The sequence below is a fragment of the Neomonachus schauinslandi genome, chromosome 9, assembly GCF_002201575.2.
Source record: "Neomonachus schauinslandi chromosome 9, ASM220157v2, whole genome shotgun sequence".
Taxonomy (NCBI): Eukaryota; Metazoa; Chordata; class Mammalia; order Carnivora; family Phocidae; genus Neomonachus; species Neomonachus schauinslandi.
The window spans coordinates 12,917,572-12,939,933 of record NC_058411.1 but is presented as its reverse complement, the minus strand read 5'-3'; the positions used below and the strand labels follow the sequence as shown (position 1 = coordinate 12,939,933).

The window sequence follows — 22,362 nt, the reverse complement described above, 5'->3', positions numbered from 1 at the left end:
CTGGGAAAGAGGGGCAGAGCGGGCTCACCACCTGCACCTGCTAATGGGCTGGAGCTCCAGGAGGCCAAGGCACAGCAGCGGAGGACCACGGAAGACGCAAGGGACACTGGTGCCGTACCATCCGCCCATCCTGTTGGCCAAAGCACACTGCTATCTTGATGGCTGGGGCCGGGGTGGGGTGGGGGGGGGTGGTCAGCCCAAAAACTCTTCAGGGTTAAAGGAGGCAGACAGGGAGAAAAGAGAGATGTTTTCTTCTGTGATCGAGCAGCTTGACTGGGGGAAAGCTGAAGGCATCATGGAACCCCTTCAGAACACCTCCAACACCTGGGAAAATGGGGCTGGGGGCTTTGTCTTCTCCCATTTAGTCTCCAAAAAAACATTCAGCAACACAGCGCTTTGAGTCTGCTCTCTCTAAAGCCAATTTTCTTGTCAACTGGGCTGTGTCCCATGTCTTACTTGCTGGTGGGTGTGTGGGCGTCCGCACCGTTGTAGGGGTGGCTGGAGGGCGCTGCTGTCGGCAAGAAGGATGGGACTGTAGCCGGCTTTCTTTAATCATTCCAAAGGCAGAAGCAGATGTGTCACCTCTATAGAAGATGCCAGGCAGCAGGTAAAGAATTTAACAGCTTGTGGGAGTTTTAATTAGATTGCCAATTATAACTCAATTGACCTGCCTGGCTTTGAAAGGCCTGGAAAAATGCATGTTGTCCTTAGGAAGAAGCAGATTCTGCTTCTAGTTTGTTCTGGGAGATCCCTGTGGGGATTGCTTGCTTGCACTTTGGTTCTAGCCCCATGCCTCTGTCTGGACACTCGCCGCCCCGATGCAGAGGATGAGAGGAAATCTGCGGGGACTCGGATCCCTACAGGGGAGGGGCCGTTTTCTGCACTAGGCATGCTTTGCTCCTTCATTTATGAAAAAAGACTCAGCATCGTGTACCACAGGCTTCCCTGCAGGGGTGGGCCAGCAGTTTCTGCTTCCTTTGGAAGGACATCAGCCAGCACTGCAATTATGGATCTAATCAAGACTGACCTCTTGGGGAGCCTAGGTGGCTCAGTCGGTTAAGGGGCTGCCTTCGGCTCAGGTCATGATCTCAGGGTCCTGGGATCGAGCCCCACATGGGGAGCCCGCTTCTCTCTCTCCTCCCCGCTTGTGATCTCTCTCGCTATCTCTCTCTCAAGTAAATAAAATCTTAAAAAAAAAAAAAAAAAGACTGACCCCTTGGCAAGGGCAGATCCCAGGCTCTGTGTGTGTGTGTGTATGTCCAAGATTCCTTGCAGAAAAGGCCACTGTTGTTATCAGCCTAGGTCGCCACCCTCCCCTGGGGGCTCTGGCACCTGGCAGGGGAATCAGGGCCCCAACAGACATGACAGGGGAGGTTTCACGTTCCTCCGAGGAACCAAGGCATGCATTCACTGTCAGACACCATGACAGTCCTCTGGCTCACACAGGGATCACATCTGATTCTCCCATCATCATCCGTCTTCATGGAGGAAGACACTGAGGTCCAGAGGAGCCCAAGGCCCTCAGCTCCTCCATGTGGGAGCTGTGTCTATAATTCAAATCACTCCCGTCTCCCACACTTATCACAGTGATCTTGCTGACCGGGACCCTTCCTCTGCACGGCAGCTTCATGGACGTCCCCTAAACCAACGTGGGATGCAGGGCTGGCCACAGCCCTGAGCCGAGAGCAGAGCGGGACCGTGGGAACAGGAGGGCTTGCGAATCTGGCAGGGTCAGGCCCAAATGCCAGCTATGGTTTGGATGAGCCGTGTGGATGGGAAAACTGTAAATGACCAGAATGTACATTTCCTCATTAGCCAAATTTCTCTCCTGCTCCTCAAATGTTGGTGCTCCTTGGGTTTCGCCCTTGGCCCTTTCTTTCTCCCTCTCTGATTCACAGCCCAGCTGGGAATGGGTCTCACGTCCTCTCATTGCTTCAGCTGTTCCCTCCAGGCCACCACGGCTTCCTAACCATGGCCCCCGCCCTGGAAATGCCTCCAGACCCGGCCAGCCACACGCCAGGCTTGCATTCCTCTTCCCAAAACTGCCCCTCCTCCCGAGTCTCCTTGAGCTGGGGAGGTCTTAGCCATCCAGGGACCTGAACCAGGTGTCTGAGAATCAGACAAGAACCTTCCAATTCCCTCACCAAACCTTACTGAATCTGCCTTCTCAAAATCTCTTATCCTGGACTGTCAAGATGTTACTAGCTGAGTTTAGTCCTCCGTGTCTCAGCTTCTGCCTAACTTAGCCTCCACGGCTTTTAGAATGATCGCTCCAAAATGCAAACCTGACCACGTTACTTTGTTTTAACCTGTCTTAATCCTGAAACATTTCAAGCATGTGGAAAATCAGAAAGGCTAATATAATGAACATCTATATACCTATCTCCTAAATTTAACAACTGTTAACTTTATTCACACTTGCTTTGTCTATTTTGGGGGCAAGAATTGGTTTTTTAATTATAGGCATTGTGATACCTCATCCCTAAATACCAAGTCACCACCTTCCTCGAGCCCCTGGGTTTGAGACTTGGTGAGATTTGGTTTTTTGTCATTGGTACGTTTGTCATTCCTTCCTCCTAAGCAACCCCGCACTCCTCCCCGCTTGGCAACAGGAGGGGTGCCAAAGGCTACCCTGAAAACTTCCCTGTGCCCAAGTGGGCTCATAAATCAGTGCTGATGCTGGTGATCCAGGCAGACGGGGCAAGGGCAGCGGTGAGAAAGGGATGCTACCCAGTAGGGGTCACCTCGAGGCCAGGTTAAGAGGCAAGTGGGGAGACCAAGTCTGGACTCCAGTTGGGAGCAAAAGAGAGAGGATGCGCTTGGGGGATGCTGTGTGACCCCCAAGACAGACTGGAACCCTCCAACCCCCTCCTCCCCCACAGCAACGAATGGAGTTCTGGGCGCTCATCTCTTCTCCACCCCTACCCCAAAGCGAGAAGGCACTTCTCAGACAGAGAAAGTGGGCATGAGGCCTTTGGGAGTGACGGCGTCAGGATTCCTGGCGGGTCTGCCGCTCACTGCCCTGTGCTCTTGGCAAGTCCGTTCCCCTCTCTGGCCTCAGCTTCCCCATCTGTACAAGGCGGGTGCTTAGACCGGGGAATTTTGTTGGGTGTTCTAAATCCCACAATGCCTTTGCTCTCTGGTGAGTGTCAGGTTCAAAGACTTCCCGGCCACTTTGGGCCCTCATCCCTGACACTGACGAAGAAAAGCTGGAGTACTTGCAAGAAACTTCTAGGGCATCTTCCCCAGGCCTGGGCAGCCAGCCCAGGGGGTCCCGAATGTCACTGCCTCGTGGTGACAGCCACACCCTCCTGTTGACTTCAGGAGCAGGCAGCATAGGGAGGAGGGTCCCGAGGCAGGGCTAACATCCAGGGAGGCCCGAAATAAGGCAGGGGAATTAGGGACGGCTATCTGGGAACACAGAACAACGCAGAGAAGTGAAATCTTGGATCCGATCGCCTGATCCAAGCCAGGGCGCAATAACTGTGGCAAGGCAGGAATGCAATGGAAGTGAAATGTCAAATCATACTGGAATAATGGGGCAGAATTTCTAAGAAGAAGTGGTTTGGATAGAGTACGTCAGATCTTAAATAATTTTAGGTCATAATTACTAATGAGACACCGGGCTGCACTGCCTGCAATTAGTCATCTAAGACTCCAAAACAGAAAACAGAAATAAACACAGAATTAATTTTTTCCATAAGCTGCGGCAAAGGAAGGCCCAGTGACATGGCTCGTATTCAGAGCCTGCACCGGGCCTCTGTTGTTTCTGGGTCTGTGATTTCAGCCCTCGATGAAAGCACCGGTGGCCCGATGTCCTAGCTCCCTGGCCAGCACGGAGAAAATGCGGCAGTGGGTAGGAGGGATCCAAAAGCCAAGCGGAAAATGTCTGCAGAGAGTATCTCTGCACCCGCTAGTGGTGGGAGAGCTTGTGGGAGGGACTGGCCAGAACGAGGGCCATAAGCCACACAGGAGTCACGTGGATGCAGAAGCTCCACGTTGCCAGGGGACACTCCTTTCGCTCCAAGGACGACACACATACCCAACAAACAGAAAATGCTCTAAGCTAAAAATACGTCTTTTCAAAAGAATGTGAGGACACAGCTTGAGTCATAAAAAAAAAACAACAACCTTTCAAGTACCTGGTTCTTCCCCCAAATCATTTCCAATCCCTCCCCCTCCTCCCTACATGGTTCTCGCCCCCCGACCTGGCTCTGGCGGGCTCACTGTTATTGCCACCGTGGTCGTGCGACCCCAAACGGGTGCAGGCACGGTGCTAACCCAGTTAGAGCAACATGCCCCCCCTCCGCAGAGGAGCTCACCCTCAAAGCTGGAAGTGAAAGCAAGGGACGTGTCTCGGTGCTGTGGAAACAAGAGAAGCTACCTGAATCTGGGTTTGGGGGTACAAGCAGAGACTCCCTCAGCCTGGGACCAAGATCAGAAGGCACGCCCTGAACAAGATACCAGGCTCACAGTCTACAGAGGGAACCACATAAGAAGGGCTAAGGATGTGTCCTGGGTCACCATCAAGGGACGAGGGAGTGTCCTCGGGAAGAGGTGACCAGGGGGCGCCTTGCCAGAAACGCCACAATAAGAGAATTCATCTGAACAGAGGGAGTGGGGTTTGGGCATCTGTTTTTCTCAAATAAAAAACGGTATTTAATGATATTTGTATGGCACACTGGGGCGAGAGGACCAGGTTGCTCTAGGCCAAGGGTGACAAGCTCCCCACTCTCCTTGGCACGCCCAAGGGCAGAAGCTGTCCCCTTCTTGGCTCATCTGGAACCATGGGACATTGCTGGGGACCTCTGGCCTAAAGGGAGAGTGAGAGTTGGAGAGTCCAGGGTCCAGGAAGGGGCTGTCTGTGTTGGAGGCAGGGCTACGGCCTGGATCTGCACAGCCCCAATCCCTCAGCACCTGCCATGTCTCACCCTGTCTGCCTCAGTGTCCCAGGCTGTGTGGGGATGGCCATTTCAGCCTCCCTGGCATCTGTCTCTGGGAACCTGGCATCTGGCTTAGAGGGTGAGCTTCTCTGGCGACGAGGAGGGGTGGGAGAGCAGGGGGTCTGCCCAGGAAAGGTACCATTCTTTATAAATTACCATTTCAGTTCCTAGTCTGAAACTAGGTCTCTCATGGGCATGGTTATCATGGGTCAGCTTCTCAGAGGGGGATCCTCTCCGACTGAGCTGAGAGAGACAGAGAGCAGACTGCCAGGGAACACACATGGGCCCGGGAAGACCACTGTGGACTCCAGCACGGCTGCCTACACACTGTTTCACGGCAGTCTCTGGTCTAAGGACAGTGACCCCCGCAATCCCCAGATGGGGTACAGGGGCCAGCAAAGAAGAATGTGCTTGGGAGCAACAGGATGGAGCATCTGAACTTGAGTGGGGTGGCCACTGCTCCCACCCAGGGCCCCAGGGCTGCCCCCCATTCAGCCACCGGAGCAGGTGCTGCAGGTCAGCCTGGGGACCCGGATGTGCCAGGCACACCTGACAGGAGCCCCACCTTCCAGCGCATCGCATCCCTTTTGAGATTTGGCCTGTAATACACTCAGATCCCGCTGCACTGGAAGGTTCCATTAGTTAGCTGACTTGGTCTCCATGGCCTTGGCCTCATGTGAAATCATGTGCTGCAGCCTCCAGTCCCCCCTCAGTGTCATTTCCTATACTCATGGTGGGAAGGGAGTGTGCCAAGGCCAAGCCAACAAACACCCAGAGGCCTCTGCACAAACAAAGTTAACCTATTTAAAAATAGCATGTTCCAATGATATTTGCTCACAATCTATTCAAGGGAAAGCACCCAGTGCTTTGAGGTACCTCGTTTTTTTGTTTTTGTTTTTTAAAGATTTTATTTATTTATTCATGAGAGAGAGAGAGAGAGAGAGAGGCAGAGGCAGAGGGAGAAGCAGGCTCCCCGCGGAGCAGGGAGCCCGATGTGGGGCTCGATCCCAGGACCCTGGGATCATGACCCGAGCTGAAGGCAGACGCTTAACCGACTGAGCCACCCAGGGTCCCTGAGGGGCCTCGTTTGTAAAAGGGGAATAATGACATCTGTCAAGGTCAACTTGGCTCTTGAACTTGGTTGTTCTCCCTCTCTCCCTGCCCCACCTCATCTACCCGCCACGCCTGGTCTAGACTGGCCACTGTGCCACCTCAGGCATGGAGCCTCCCCCAAGGAGCAGACGGATCCATGAGAAAGGAACTCTACGTTTGTTGCTGAAGCACCTCTTGAGGTGCTTCAAGGGAGGGAAGTCAAGGGGCTGAGAGCCCCTTTGCAGGGGTGGGTGGGTAGGGGTCAAGAAAGGCTTCTCAGAGGTGTGACACTTGAGCTGGGCTCCATGGCAGGCTCTGCTGCCCAGGCCAGTCTACGGAGCCTGCCCAGCTCCTCCGTCCAGGTCCAGGGCCTGCTCCACCGCCCCCCACCCCCAGCCCCAGCCCAGGGGTGGGCCCAGCTGCCGGCAGCCCTGGTCTGGCCCCCTGAGCCCAGCCAGAGATGCTTCCCGTCTCTGCCTGACAAGTCACATCCCCCTTCCTATTCCTTTCAACTCTAATAAGCTGGGCTACAGGCTCCGGAGAAACAGAAAGTAATACTTAAAGGCAAAAGCACATGGTTTTGGCCAACCACGTGCCATGATACATTCTTATTTCGGCTCCTCCAGCTGCTGAAATTTGGTTCAGAAGGAAAGCCATGCCCGTGGGAGGATCTTTTGGAAAGGAGATGCCCCCCCTCACTGTCAAGTAGATACAGAGAGGCTTCTACCATAGGTGTGACCCAAATTATAGAGAATGATAGTAATGTTCACAGCTAGTGTTTACAGAGTGCTTTGCAGCCTGTATTAACTCATTTTTTAAAAATTTTATTTATTTATTTGAGAGGGAGCGCACAGAGGAAGGGGGGGAAGCAGACTCTCTGATGAGCAGGGAGCCCGACTCGGGACCCTGAGATCATGACCTGAGCCGAAGGCAGATACTTCACCGACTGGGCCACCCAGGCGCCCCTGTATTAACTCGTTTAACCACCCAGTAACACCATGGGGGGCACTACGGTTCTCCCTGCTTAACGGCTGATGGAATGGAAGGCTGACGGAATGGAAGTAGGGACAGATTAAGGAACTTCCCTCAGGCTGTACTGTTCGTACGTGACAAAGCTGGGATTTGAACCCAGGCCCAGGCTGGTTCCAGCGCCAGGCTCGTAACCCCTGTGCTGAGCTATCACTCAAGCTGTAGACGCTTCAGTGATTCCACAAATGTCCAATCTTAGTATCACCCAGGCCAGCCGTGGTTCTGCTCCTAACTTGCAACGTAGCCTGCGACGGGTCACCGAGAGCAGGTTCTCCAGTGGTGAAAAAGAAATTGCCCACCTTAGCGCCTACTGTGAGAACAAACACAACTGGCAGATGAAGTTCTACATTTCTTTGTAGAGTTTATATTCATGCCAAATATTAATAGTTCTCTAAAGGGCGTTGAGCTACTAAGGGGCTCAAATGTAGTGTGCACCATTATAAGAAGGGAGAGAAAGTAGAATAAGGAACAGAGTCCTAATCGCCCAACAGAATGCACTACTTTTTCTTTTGCACTGTTAGTTTGAATCCCAGTTATAACGAGTAAAGATATTAGAGAAATTAAGTCTTGTACACTTAAGGGTTCTATCAACCAGCACACGATGTGTAGAGAAGGGAAGACATCTAAACATTTCATTAAGTCTTTCTTCAAAGGAAAAAAAATTGTTCTTCTTAATTTTAAAAGCATTTTTTTTTTAAACCCAGGAAGTAAATAAAATGCCATTCATAGATAAAAGAGCCTTCTCACTTGGCCATGGCAAGGTTTCGTTCCTGCCAATCATTCTAAGTGGAGGAAGAAAATGGATACTTCAGATGAAACGGATCCATTTCCAAAGATCAGCATTTGAAAGGGGCAGGGTGTCTTGATTCTGTTTCATCCACTTCATTGTCTTACCCAGAGTGACAGAAGGGATCAAGGGCCGCTCTTCAAGACGGGGTTTGTTAGGGGAAAACTGGAGCCATGCCCATGTGAAACCCTGCCCGGTGTGTCTGAGCCCTGGGCCGCCCTCAACCCCAGCGCCCCCTGGCCAGACCGACAGATGGATCAGACAGATACACAGACACAGGCTGCCCACCTCTAGGGTAACACTGCAAGTTCATCACCGTGATGCTGCATCTCTCTTCCAACAGAGGCACACATCCGAAAACACGCTTCCAAGTAGTAAAATGCGAGACACAAACAAGGTCCCCCCAAAGCTCATGAAACAGACGGACACTTGAAAAGACGGGAGGGAGAACAACGCCCAGGTTCCATCGTTTTGCAGTGCAAGCTGCCGGCGGCAAGCCAGAGCTCCCCTCTTTCCCTGGATTCAGACCCTCCCTGCCACCCAGCCAGCTCGTCATGCATCATGGGAGGAAGTCTTTTCCCACAGTCAGCAAGCCCGAAGACAGTTTAAAGGGAGCTCGGACGCCCGGCCCCGCTCTGAACCTCCGAAGAGCCTTCTTCCTGATCAGTGTCGTTAGCCAGCCTCGTTGTGACGAATACTTCTGGGTCAAACCTTAGAGCTGGTAGAACAACTTAAACGTAGTAACAGTCCACAAGACACGTCCCACCGCACGGCCCACGGGCTGTCCTCCTTCCAAACCCGCCATCCGCTTGACATGCTTCTGCCACTTCTTCATCAAATGCACTTTTCCAACAGCTCCACCATCCTGCCAGTCTTGCCCACTAATGTACACCCTGGAACAGAAGTCCAACGCCACTTCTAACGGCTTTCATGTCACTCCAGACTTCTGGAGTTTTGGAAAACGTAAGACCGTGGAGAAAACCCTCAAAGACAGCCTGTGTATGAGACCACCTGAAGCCATCGTAACTGACCTTCGGGGGGCTTTTCATGTCTTAACGATCCTTCCACAGAAGACAGGCCTCAGCCCCACTCCTTGGGTGGAGGGCCGGGCCTACCCCATCGCCCCTGACCGCCTCTCTTCTCAGCCATCTTCCCATTTCTTTGGGGAGCCCCACCAATGGTCTCTCACCACGACTTCGGCCGAGGGGGTGCAATTTCCCGCCTTCCCCAGCCTTCTGGTTACCCTCCTCTGAATGACTGCTGGCTTCTGTCCCTTTCTAGGCCTTGTCTTGGGAACGTCAACATTCAAGAGGCTGGCCCCTTAGTGCTTTCAGCCTGTATTTTCTCCTCTCTGAGCAACAGCTCTGGAATATCAGTGTCTCTGTTGTACCAGACTTGCTCTGGGGGAGGCTGGCCCCTCAGGGTGACACACCAGCTCTCCTCCTGCCCCCTGCGGGGGCGGGGTGGGCTCTGGCTCACCCCTGCCCTCCCCTGCTCCCCCTGGGCCCAGTCCCTCTCCAGCTCACAGCCCTCTTCAGCGCTCTGCCCCTTCTCTCTGGGAAGCCCTGGGCGGCCCCCACCACTTGCCTCTGTGCCACACCTTTTCTCACCCTGTCACATGGTCTGGAGGAAGGCCTGAGTTTCCCTGCTGATATGGTCTAGGATAAATTTATTTCTCCCTCTTCGCTTTATCAGCGCCTCTTAGACTGCCTTCTTGGCTCGCTGCCACACTCGTTCCTCTCCTGAAAGTTCTCCCTTTCTCACCCTCCAATCTCACGCATTGCCCCCGAGAGCCCAGGCTGACATTATCAGATGTTAAGCAGATGTCCCTGTTTGCAAAGCCTGTCCCTGTCCTCCTGCTAATTCTGTCCTTGGCTGCCCTGAGTCTCTGTGCCTGTCCCTGGCCTGGGCAGCACTGCCCAAGGAGGCCGTTCCTCTGCCCCCCAGGCCACCGGCAGCCCCGTTTTCCTCCTCTCCCCTTACTCCAGATCACAGGACGCTCTGGGTTTCATTAATTCATGTGGGGTACGGGGAATGAAATATGGCAGGCAAATGCATGTAAATGTATGCGCTTACGCAAAAATGATATGAAAATATGCCTTTGGATTCTCTGGAAGAAGTCTGATCACTCTCTGAATTCCTCCCCTTGTCAACAACATTACTTCGTAATTCCTTATCCCTTCAGCTCACTGGTCCTTTAATGTCTGCCCACACTCAGCTCTCTGCCTCCCTTGTCTGGTGCTAACTCATTATTAATATTAAACACCTTATTTCTGCTCTCCCTTCTTTCTATATGTGAATTTAAACACACAGATGAAGGCTAAAACTATTAGAAAAGTTCATTTTCACTGGGGTGTAATTTACATTTCTTTTGTCAAGTCTGACCTTCTATTAACCTTAATGAATACCAACTCCTCCAGGTCATTATTATTTTTTTAGCAATATGAATGTGTTTGTGTTTCTGCTTAAGTGGTACCTCTCCTCCAAGCTGGGTCGGGCGATCTGGCGCACGCTGTCACTAACAACCCTTAGAAGTCAATAAGTCATTGTTCTTCACGGAATAAGCCGAGCTCCTGACCATATTCAGGTCTCTGCCACTGCCATTTGCTACCTGGGTTCCACCTACAGTGGACATGGCTTCCTTCCTCCAAAACAGCTCCCTCCCACTGTCCCTCCACCTCCCCACTTTCCTCCCCGAGCAGTACAGCTGGTGTGGATACACTTTCCGTTGTCTGGTTTTTTCTACCACCCATAGCCAGCCTGCAATGGGTTCCTTCCCCGGAAACCCCCTTAGTTGGTTTTCGGGAAGTCTCCAGTGCTCATGTTCTTCAAATTCCTTCTAACTTGGATCTTCTGAGCCTTGCCCTGGCCTGGCCAAGCCCGTCGCTTGCACCCTTCTCACCCGGAGGGCTGGGCGACTGTCACGGCTCTCAGCCTTTTCCACCCCCTCCACCACAGAAGTCTTGAGCCCCTGGCTCTTCCCTGGGCCTTGGTGGTAAAAGGCTTCTGATCTCTCTGCTGACCCCTGTCCCTCAACCTAGGGGCCTGTGAACCAGTCTGGTTTCCGTGAGGGCAGAGGCAGGACCTTTTGTGCCTTGATAAGAGATTTCAGTTCTGTGCTTTAATTTGTGTCTGGCCCTAATATTATCCCCATTCATACATCTGAGGACGCTGAGGCACCAAGAGGGTGACTTGCCTGTGGTCCCAAAGCCAGTAAGTGACAGAGCTGGGATTCAAATCTCACACCTTTTCTGGCCTGGAGCCTCATCCTTAGCTTCTAGAGTGTATTGCAAAGGCCACCTTCTTCCTTTCGTAGGCCCCAAGCCATAGACACACAGCTTTCCTGCACAGCCTGGGGATGGAGGCGGGAAAGAGAGGGCTGTGATGTGTCAGGGCTGGGGGACCTGGGGACTCTGGCGGCCTCCCCTCCACAGACACCATGTGGGGGGGCAGTCTGGGGAACACAGGCCAGGGAGCGTCATTTACAAGGTCACCACGAAGGGGCCATCCAAGCTGCCCTTTGGGGTCATCCCAATCACAGTCCCTGGGCAGTATTAGACTCCAAGGATCTAAACCCTTCGAAATTTGTAGGCCTCCTGGTCTCAACCTGCCTCTAGTCTGGACAGTTTCTGAATATATCAGGATGCACTGAGAAAAGTCTTAAGGGTTTATGAGGACTATTTTCTACTGGCAAGAATGCCTCTGAGCCACACAAGGCTCAGCTGTTGCCCCTGATCCGGCAGGCAAGGCGAGGCCTCACCTGGGCCCCGCTCACCAGCTCCCCTGGCCGGGGCTACTCCTTTTGAAAGGAAAGCATCTGCCATTGGTTGGGGAGCTCGGGTGTCTCAAAAAGTTCCAAAGGTGAAACAGAAAACTTCCCCAGTGCGATTTTCCTATTTGATCTTTTGTCTCATGTGTTCCCCTTGGGGATGAGCAAGAAATACTTGTCTGAATAATTCATAGGCCCCGGGGTAGAAACACGCTGCTTCTTTTCAATAAAAAGGCTGGGTACACGGCGTTGATTATACCTCTTCTGCGATGCTCTAGCAAAAGCACAGAGATCTGAAAAGCTCTTTACAAATCCCTCTTACAATAGAGAGACAAAAAATTAAAAGCCATGTAATATTTTTAATCAAATAGACTAATGTTTGGATAATATGTAAAATTATTTATAAAGCTGTACTGAGCTACAAAATGCTCAATAAAGGGAAGGTGAAAAAATCAAGTAGCTGTAATTATGATAAGGTCTGACTTATTTTTAAAACTGGAAACCAGTAGTTAGTCACTTTTGAAAGTGCTGAGCCCCTCGTACATTCTGCCCTATTACTATGAGAAATGGCAAGAGAATGAAGGCTTTGGGATCCTTCTGAGAACATCTGACTTCTTAGGTACAAAACATTACCCTCCTGGCGCTGGATGAGACTCACAGCCCCTCGAGCTGCTTGTTTTCATTTTACAGAAAGGAAACTGAGTGCAGACAGCTTAGGGTCTTTTTCCCCAAGGTTCAAGAGCCAGTGACTGATGGCGCAGGGTCTGTTCCCAGACTCCCTGTCCAGTGCTCGCTCTTCGAATCCCACACTAACCCCTGATTATGGACACCGGGCTCCCAAGGGCTGCGGACACGAAGGCCACCTCAGCTCACTCTAAGGCTCCCTCTTCCTGTGGTTCATTAAATCAGAGATACCCTATCCCTGAGTACGAAGCACAAATCCTGAACCTCAGCCTGGCACGCAGGGGCAGAGAGGCAGAAGGGCTTTTTAGCAGCAACTTAGACTTTGGTAACTTTTGAGTTTCGATTCAGACCCTCACAAGAAGGTAACAGGAGACCGCCGGCTTTGTGGGGCAGCTGTGCTCAATACATGTGCCAAACTCCGTCAGTGCAACGACGAGAACGCTGCAGGGCGATCAGGTCAGGTGACCCCCACCTGACCGAAGCCGAGGCGGAGGGAGAGCTGACTCCAGGCCAGGCAGGGAGGGGGGCAGCAGGGCAGCCCCAGGCTTCTGGCCTGGGCATCTGGGAGGGCGCAGGTGCATTTCTGGGGAGCCACTGCCCCCATACGCAGGGTGGAAACTAGGTGACTTGCCTCCTCTAAGATGCCCCTACTAGCCGGCAGCCTCGGAGACAAGCTGGAGTCTCCCTGGGGTGTGGACACCCCCCGAGGAGGCTGCTACAAGCAAGGCCCAGGGGACCAGTGACTCCCACCGCCCCTTGCGCAGAACAGGACCACTGGGTACGGCGGCTAAGAGTGAGCACTGCCAACTCCCACGGGCTCCATCTGCATAAACCACACGGGAATGGTGCTGCTGGCCCCATGCAACTCGACAGCCTGGCAGGCTAAGTGCATGGGCCTTCGAAGAGGAAGGGGGTTTAGGGGTCATGAGCTACCTGCTGCTTCCAAGGGGAGCCCCAATCCAGGAGTGGGGTCCTAGCCTGGCTCTGAGACTCACCAGTCGCTGCATGCTCTTCACGTGCGTGGGACTGATGGATAAGGCTTCTTCGTACCACCGCCGGGCTTCATCGAGGTTTCCCCGGAGCTCAGCAACCTGTCCGCGCATGTACAGGACGTTGTGGGACATCGGGAAGAGGTTGGCAGCTTCCTGAGTACAGGCTGTGGCTTCTGCAGGCTTCCCGATGCCAATGTAGACTTCAGCTGTGGGGAGAGAGCAGAAGGCAGATGCGTTTCCTGGTTCACTGCCCTTCACAGGCCCTGCGAATGGCTGTGACTCTGGCTGGGGGCATTTACAGCCCCCCCATGGGAGTCTGGCAGGAGCGCATCTGGAATACGCAGGGCCCAGAGCCAGCCAATCCCCCAGGCTGAGTGGACCCGCCCACTGTGACACAGGGACTCCAGTCGTTCCTGCTGTAGGGCCTCGGAGGGCACACATGTCACCATCCGCCAGAGGGGAGGTAGGCCTGCCTGGCCCTGTCCCCCTCTGAGGACATCCACGCTCAGGGCCCACCCTGGTATCCGGGGCACCTGCCCTCAGCCCTGACAACCGTAAAACCGTAAAGAAGGGGCTGGGATGGGCCCAAGGACAAGTAAGCCAGAGGCACACAGCCCTTCGAGGGCACCAGCCTGTTCTCCTGATGCAAGAAAGTGTACACACGAAGGAGTCTGCGGCTTCCATGTTTACCGGCAGGAGATAAAATGGTTGCTCCATCACTCCTGCTCTCCAACCAGGCAGGGTTACTGCGCCCCGGAGACTATGAACCATTCAACATTGACACAGCCCTCTGAAAACCAAGCTGTCGCTTTCCAAAAAAGCAGGAAAGTGACCTTTCCTCCACTCGCAGGCCTCCGCTCTCTCCCGTGGAGTCCTGAGTTGCGTGGCAGCCCCTGCCTCCCGAAGAGGAGGGATGCTCAGGTGTCACGGGCCTGGCGCTTGGGCCTGTGCTCCGAGCGCTGGGCCCGCGTCTTCAAGGACATCGGACCCCTCTCCTCTTTCCTTGGCCGGATCTGTCAAGACTACTGCCGGAGTCCTCCTCAGGTGGTTGCTGTGCTCTGGGCCCATCGACCCCTTCTCCGTCCCGCGTAGCCCCTGGCTTGTCGGTTCCTGCCTGGACTACCGGCCCTCCGCCTCTGGCACCTACACCTCCAAGTTCCACCCAGAGTAATATTTTATGTATAATATAATGCAGGCCAAAATAGAAATGGTAGGACAACACAATACAAAAGAAATAGAAAAGTTTTACTATTTTCCTTGGCAGCACCTCACGAGTTGCCGTCTGGAGGCCACTTTGGAACTGCCTTGACTAGGCCAGGGCCTCCTCGGGCCCCTCACCTGCTGCCTGCCACATGGTCTGTCCCACCCAGCCACTGCCAGGTCAGCCTCCTGAGGTAGACTCGTCCTCCCGCCTGCAGAAAAGTGCCGGTTCCTTAAGGCCCCCTGCTTCTGTTCACCCCTCACGCCCTTCAGCCTTCCGTCCAGTGGCCTCCTGGGGAGGCCTCCCCTGACCATCCTACTTAAAGTGCTGTTCCCCACGTCCTCAGCACGACCCTGTTCCGTTCTCTGCTTCCTTGTCCTCCCTAATTCCGACCAACGGGTTCATCTCGTTTGTCTCCCGTGCTGGCCGCGGGCCCCCTCTAGAAGGAAAGCCGTAAGCCACACGAGTGTAAGGACCGTGTTTGTGCTGCTCGCTGCTGTGTTCCCGGGATGAGAAGCGTGCCTGACCCAGTCAGAGCTCAGGAAACAGTTGCTGAATGAATGAATGAACGAACGAACAAATGAATGAACGAATGAATGAACGATAACAGTAACAACAGCAGTAGCTAACATTGATTCAACACGTGCTTTGCGCCAGGAAGTGCTCTCATGCCTCCCTTCACCTGCACATGAGCCCATGGTACCCAGGTGCACGGGACCACTGCACAGACGAGGAAACAGGTACAGGGAGGCTGAAGAGCTTGTCTCAGGGCCAGCTGGAGGCAGGGCCTGGCTGGAGGCCTGTGGATAGTGGCTCCCCTGTCCCCAAATAACATCCAGCTCCCTCGGCCTGGCATTCGGAGCCCTCGGGGGTGACTGGCTCTCCTGCCCTCACGAGCCTGTGTCCCTCCTGCTCCCCGACACCCCAGGCTCTGCCCTGGGGAGCCAGTGCAGTTTCCACACAGGCTTTGGGTCTCCTGCCTCTTCCGGTGGTGCCAGGACGCCCCAGCCTCCCTCCAGGCCTGCTCCGCAGCCGCCGTCCCCGGCAGCCATCTCTGACCCACGCTTCCCCTCAGAGGGGAGCCCAGCCTCGGCGCTCTCTGATGGCCGTGGCCCTACATGTGTTTTCCTGAGGGATCTGGGGTCCACGCCTGGACAGCAAGCTTTCTATCTCCCCGCCTCCAGCTTCGAGTCCTGAGGCTGTGGCAAGGGCAGGCGTGTATCACATGGCTGTGGAGTGTTAATGCTGCTCATTTTTTTCACCTCAACCCTCCTGGGTGGCCCCTCTCTGGAAGCACCCTCTCCTTCCTGGTGATCATGTTCCCCAATGACTGCCTCCTCAGGCTAGGAGAGAGCCCTGGAGAACTCGGGTCCCGCGCCTGCCGGCTGTTCTTCCAGCCCGTGGGTCCCCTCCTCGACAGGGGGATCCAGCCTCGCCCAGAGATGACGGGCTGGCCCAGGGACTCGTGGAGGGGAGCCCCCCAGGGCCCCCCGGACAGGGAAACGGGCCACTCAAATCCAGCCAAGCCCCGACAACAGCGATGCTGGCTCGTCGTGCCTCCTGTCCTGCAAGGTCCTGCCCCCCAGGTGTTTACTGGGCACCTGTGACACACGGGGACCCTGCAGGAACAGGGGCGACACGGATCTGTCCTTCGGTTTGGGCCCTGGCAGAAGCCTGCCCCTCCCGGGAGATGAACACCCTCCTGACGCCACGGCGGGGCCGTCTGCTTCCGTCATGCTGCTCCCAGCCCGCTCTGGCCAGCCGGCGGCGCGCCCGCTGCGGTTTTGGGTTACCCGAGCGTGCCAGGGACTCGGGAGAGCTGTACAGAATGTTCCTCCCACTGGACACTTGGCTCCTGACTTGCTCCCGTTTTGAGGGTGGGTTTATGGATTTCCACGGTCCCCAGGGCCTGCAGCCGACGGGGTGGGTGACCCCCTGGGCCTCTGCTGTCTAACTCACTATGGAAAAAGGACCAACTTGGGAGTGGGGACCGAATGCTTCTAGGATTTTTATAACAAGATCACGGGGGCGGGGGGGCTTAAGCACTGGCGTGGCAATGTGCCCGTCAGTCCTGTTCTAGGAGGGTCCTCTGTGGGACGACGCGTCTCAGCGAGCACCAGCCACGAGTCTGATACTGCTGCTTCCTTCCTGAGGAATCGATCAGAAAAGACAGGCACTCCGCTGAGTCACGATCATGCAAGTGGCAGCAAGAATCCAGGCCTCCAAGGACTTGTTTTCAGTGGCGCAGAAGTTATAGGAGGAGACCTGTATCGCCGGTAAAGCCGTGCTCCTGATGCAGGGAGGAGGGCAGACAGGTGCGGGGCCTGGCTTCTCTTCCATGTGTCCGTTTGATGCTCAAACACGGCACCATGTGATGTGGTGATTTTCAAACCACCTTCCCCAGTGGAGCCTCTACTTCCAAAGGCCTCTTAAGAGTGGCAGCTTGCCTCTCTCTTGGTTTGGTCCCCCGTCCCAGCCTCTGGGGCACCCCTGGGGACCCCCAGGGCTCTAGGGTGCCCAATTTGTAAGCCAGTGTCCTGAGAACATGGAGGGTTGGGTGCCTGCACCTGAGCCGTGTGTGAGGCCTTGGGCAAGGCAGGGCCTGTTCACCTGTCCACCGGGGCCCGATGTCGGCCCGCAGCTCCCCCGGGATAGTGGTGAGGATCGACCGAGGTGGTGCAAGCCAAGCCCAGAGGTAGGTGAAAGTGCCGAGGATGGCACTTAGTGGAGCCCTGCCGCCTTCCAAATGGCAGGGACGAGACCGAGGTGCGGGGAGGTAAAACCACTTGGCAGAGCCTGCAGCTCTTTGGGCTGATGGATGTATTTGGGGGTACAGGGCCAGCCTCCCATTTTACCATGGCTCCTTTGAGATGAGGCTTAGAACAGTTACTCCCTCTTTACGAGGAAATCACATCTTCCCGGGGCACAGAGTCTTAGGCTCCAGGAATAAAACCTTAGTGGTGGGATTTCTGACATCAGTCGAATCATTTGGGGTGCGGTTGGAGAGGACGAGGGAAGGATTATAGAGGCCTCCCAGCATCCCTGAAATCCCCAGAGGGATCTTCTCGCCGAGGCGACACATCTGTCCCTCTAGAATGCAACGAGTCCATGGAGATATTTACTCCGAGCTTATGCTGCGTGGGAAGCCCTCCTTCTTGGGGGTCCACAGCCCAAACAAGGCTCAACACTTTCCCAGAGGAGGGGCTCACGAATGTCTATCCCCGATCCCACAGGGCTGCAGCTCCCACCTTTGTGTTCCCATGGGCCTTCCATAAGCTCTGTCATCCTCTGGATCACATCACCTTTGTTAGGGGACCCCCCACCTTTGCTTCTTGTCTCTCTCAGGGGCTCATCTGCCACAGCCAGGCCCCTGGCCCCTCCCCAGCCCGCCCCCAGGTCCCACCTGATTGGTGCATTTGGGAGAGGGGCTGGGGCTGGCTGAGGCGGCGGCAGGGGGGGGGGGGAGGGGGGTGCTTCAGAGCCCTCTCTGTCCCAGGCCTTGTCTCTTATTAGACGCCTGCATTCTTGGCTCGCTCTTGCAGGCACATCACTGGGTATTGCCTCTGCAATGGGGAGGCCAGCAGTCTGGGATGGGCGAATCTACCTTGGCCAAGCCACGTTCTCTGATTCAACCGCCCTAGTAACTGAGCCTGTCAGTTTGAGCTCCGCTTTCCAGAACTCAGGAGCTAACGAGTATTGTTCATACTTCCCTAAAGCCTCCAGAAGATGACCGGCATTGTCTTCTCCCTCTAAACTATGAGCAACTCCCAGCCACAGCCATCTCCGCCTTCCTCAGCGCAGGCTTTGGCCTTTAGCAGGTGTTTAAGCCCGGGGTCTGTGGATTAGCGAGTGCTCAGTGAGGGCCGCAGGAGGACCATTTCTGCAGCGCAGGCCCATGAAGAAAGTCGAGGGCCAGGGAAGCAACAGCAGTTTCCCTGACCCTTCACCAGAGGCTAAATTCAACTTAAAAAAATAAGTGAACAAAGGGCCTTGTGAGCTTCTGAAGAGATGTAGCAGCCTGTACCAAAGAGAGAGCAAGACGGAGTGAGGCTGGCTCCGGGAACTTAGAGCCCATCAGTCCCCACAAGAACGCAACTGGGTGCTGCAGGGTGGGCTCCGAGAGGTCACTCTTTAAAGAGGTCACGGGAACAGATTCTGGGCTGGTTGCCGGGGCTGCCCGGGGCCATGGACACTTTCTACCTTTCTGAGAGCTCACCCTAAGCTCTGTCTTCTTTGGAATCCCTTGGGTTGTCCTTGTCATTCCGTTGCTGTGACAAATGTTGGAAATAAAATGCCCCTCTCCTCTTGCAAACCTTCAATGGTTCCCAACTGCAGGGGAATGTAACCCAAATATTTTTGCTTAGCATTCAAAATTAGAGTCCTGCCACCTTCCCAACCCCCACGCCCCACGTTCAGTTCCTGATCTTCCTCCACACCTGTTAGTGCTGTTCCTTTTGCCCCAAATGCCTCCCCTGAATGGCCATCCGCGAAGACCCTCACTCCTCGCTCTAGGCCCCAGCACACCTGCCCCTGCAGGTGTGCCCTCCCTAGACGCCCCTGGGGAAGCCATCGCTCCCACTCCCGTCCTTCCAATGGCCTGCATGCACTCTGCTAAGTGTTCACTCCAGTCCACCCTGCCCTGCATGACCTCCTGTGTGGCAGCTTCCCCGCCAGAGGCCGTGCTCCTGGACGGCCCAGCTGTGTCTGCTCTGCCTTTTCCCTGCATCATGCCTTGTGCAGAGGACCTTCTGAAATCATTTGCTGAACCATCTCAGGACGCTATCTGAAAGGGCTAAGCTCTGCTGTGTAGGCCTGAGGACTGTTTCTTCCTCAAGGGGAAGAGGTGTTCCTGATTGGGGAACCCAGTGCTGGATGCCCCACAGTCCCACACAAGTCCGGTTTCCTCGTTCACTCATTCTTCTAACACTTGTCAAGCACCCACTCCATGCCAGCTGCAAAGTTGAGAGGTGGCTCGCAACGTGCCTGCCCTGGGCTCAGGACTGTGCACTGTGCAAAGGTGCTGGGCAGAGTGGGGCTGAAACTGAGTCTGGACTCTGCTGACAGGCTGTGTGCCTGGTGCAGGGCTGCGCTTGCCCAGAGGGATGCAAAGGGGCTTCTCACACAGGTGAGAACTAGCCTTCAGCTAGTTAAGCCTGCTCCCCGGGGGTTGGTCTACCCAGAGGGGACACCTATTTTGAAGCTCATACAAAGGAGTGGCAGTAAATGCTAGAGGCAGCCTGAGGGCTGTACCCATACGGGAGCTGTCAGATCTTCCATGGCACCTGAGGTCTGGCAGACAGGGATGAAGGAAAAGACCCGTGTGCTCCCCAGTCTTACAGGTGAGGCCTGCAGGCAGGCAGGGAGCGAGGCCAGCAGACTCCCTGAGTCTTTAAAACAGTTTCCTTTACCCCAAACCCTGTTTCCCTGACTTGTGCTTGGAAAACAAACCTTAGCAGCTTGGTTCTGGGATAGCCCCTGCCCATGGGGGTGCTGAGGAGTCCCCAGGGTGAGCACAGGGTACCTTCCAGAAGCAGCAGGTCTTCCCAGAGCACACCGCCCATGTGCTTTCATGAATTCACTCTCATATAAAAATCAGCATGAGGGGGGCGCCTGGGTGGCTCAGTTGGTTAAGCGACTGCCTTCGGCTCAGGTCATGATCCTGGAGTCCCGGGATCGCGTCCCGCATCGGGCTCCCTGCTCAGCAGGGAGTCTGCTTCTCCCTCTGACCCCCCTCCCTCTCATGCTCTCTGTCTCTCATTCTCTCTCTCGCAAATAAATAAAAAATTTAAAAAATCAGCATGAGGGCCTGGATGAGCTGCCTTCATCCTTCTAAGTCAGGAAGGCCTAGGGGAGGGGGCTGCATCCTTATCAGCTCTGTCTAGAACTCTTTACTTTTTCTTTGTTTGGGGAAGGTCAGAAGATACAGAAGGCAGTGGTTTTGTTTGCATGTGAGCTTCTCTGGCCCAGGCCCCAAGCTGGGCCCTTTGTCCCCGTGATGAACACAGCCCAGGTCCTTTCCTCAATGAAGGCCTGGCCAAACACCTCTGTCAGGATCTTGGCTGCGCGATTGACACTTATTTCTGAGTTTCCAAGTGGCGGCGTCCACCTGTCCAGAGGGACGCCTTCCCCAGGGGCTTGGTGGGGTGGTGGGGCTAGCTTCCTATCCTCTAGCTGCATTTGGGAGACACTTGATCCCCTCCAGGCCCTGGCCCAGCTGTTCTCCTGATGCCTCAATCCTTCCCCATAAGCCCTCCACCCCTTTGGCTGACCTTGACTCTTCATTCAAAGGGAAAAGAGAAGCCAGCAGAACAGACCTTGAGCCTCTTCTTGCCGCCGAATTGACAAGCGAATTGTTGTCCTCTGTGCCCATCCATTCTGCTCCCCTTCGGCTGTAACTGAGGTCAATCCGTCTGCCTGTGCCCTGGACCCCAGCACTCTCCTGCTCTCCTCAGGGATTCACACCTTCACATATCCTCTCTCTCTCTTTGGGACGAGGAGGATCTCAGTACGGATGTGATCGGCCCAGCGGCCATCAACATGCTTCTGTGTCAGCCAGTGAAGCCCCAGCTACCCCTCATTTCTCCCCTCTGCTGCACAGGGGTCCTTCCTGTGAGGACTACGCACCCCCTGCCTTGTCTTCCTCACCTGCCAGCGCCCTGTAGCCACATCGGTATGCTCCATCCCCAGCACGCCCCCACAGCCTCACTGTCACGGCCACCAACAACTCCCAGGCGCCAGGTCCAACGAGGGTTTTTGTCTGCGCCCATTCGACCTCCCAGCAGCACTTCCTACCAGCCTCCTTAATAACAGTGATTTTTACGAATTATCAAGTGCTTGCTACCCACTGAGCACTCCGCATGCCTTACCTGGTGTAACTGTCACAACTGCCCTCATTTCACTGGGGAGCAAACCAGGGCTCACAGGGAGGAGCGAGAACCTGCCCAGCTCACACTGCTGGGCCAAGGCGACACGCTGATTTGCACAAGTCTGACTGTGCCACACACAGGGGAAGGAAACCCCTCTGGCTCCCACAACGCCCCTCTCCTGTTTCCTTCCTGCCTGACTACCCCCTTTCTCTCACTTTGGCTTTCCCCCATCCTGCCCAAATTTTAAATGTGGGAGGGGCTCGGTCCTGGTCCTTTCCCTTCTCCGGGGACATTCTCCTCCTAGGCCTTCTTATCATACCCCTGGGCATTAAATCCTTCCTCCCCAGTGTCTGTTTCTAGCCCAAATCTGAAACGAGGCTGGACTATCCAGCTGCCTGCTTGCTGTCTTCACTCGCATGTCCGCGGGCACCGGACACTTCCGAGTTCAAACACGACTCTGGCTTCCCTTCCTCCCTGACTCCAACACGTCGGTCCCTCCCCACCCGCCTCCCATTGCAGCAACGGAGTCACCAGTGGCTCACACTGACTCAGGCCCCGAACACAGGATTCTTCCCCACGCCCCCAACATCGCACCCACGGGGAGTCCGGTTCCAGCTCCACAGTGCATCTCAGAGCCCACTTCCCTCCGCCTCCCACACCGAGCTGCCCCCAGACTCCGCTCTTTCTGTTTCCACTTTTGCCGCTTCCATTCCATTCTCTACGTTTAGCCAAAGTGGTCTTTTCAAAACCTGTCTGACCCTTTTACTCTCCTGCTGGAAGTTCATCAGTGGCTTTTTAATGCTTTTAGGATTAAGTTAAAGACCTGAGCATGGCTACCAGGGACCCTGTCATTTCTCCAACACTCTCTAGCACGGTCTGCAGGCCTCCCCACCACGGTCCCGACCACCGCCGACCCCTCCTCAGGCCTCCGCCCCCCCCTTGCTCAGACCCCCGGCCCCCCCCCCCCCCCCCCGGCTCCAGGCCGGGGAGGAGGGGGAG

The 22,362-nt window shown here is 54.9% G+C and overlaps 1 protein-coding gene across 1 annotated transcript in view; it reads right to left on the bottom strand.

Moving 5' to 3' along the window:
• Positions 1–22,362, bottom strand: part of TTC7B (tetratricopeptide repeat domain 7B) — a 222,981-nt gene that overhangs the window by 16,876 nt on the left and 183,743 nt on the right. Inside the window, exon 18 of the mRNA XM_044918052.1 lies at positions 13,300–13,502. Coding sequence (XP_044773987.1) covers positions 13,300–13,502 — 203 coding nt within the window. The remainder of the gene's footprint in view (positions 1–13,299; positions 13,503–22,362) is intronic.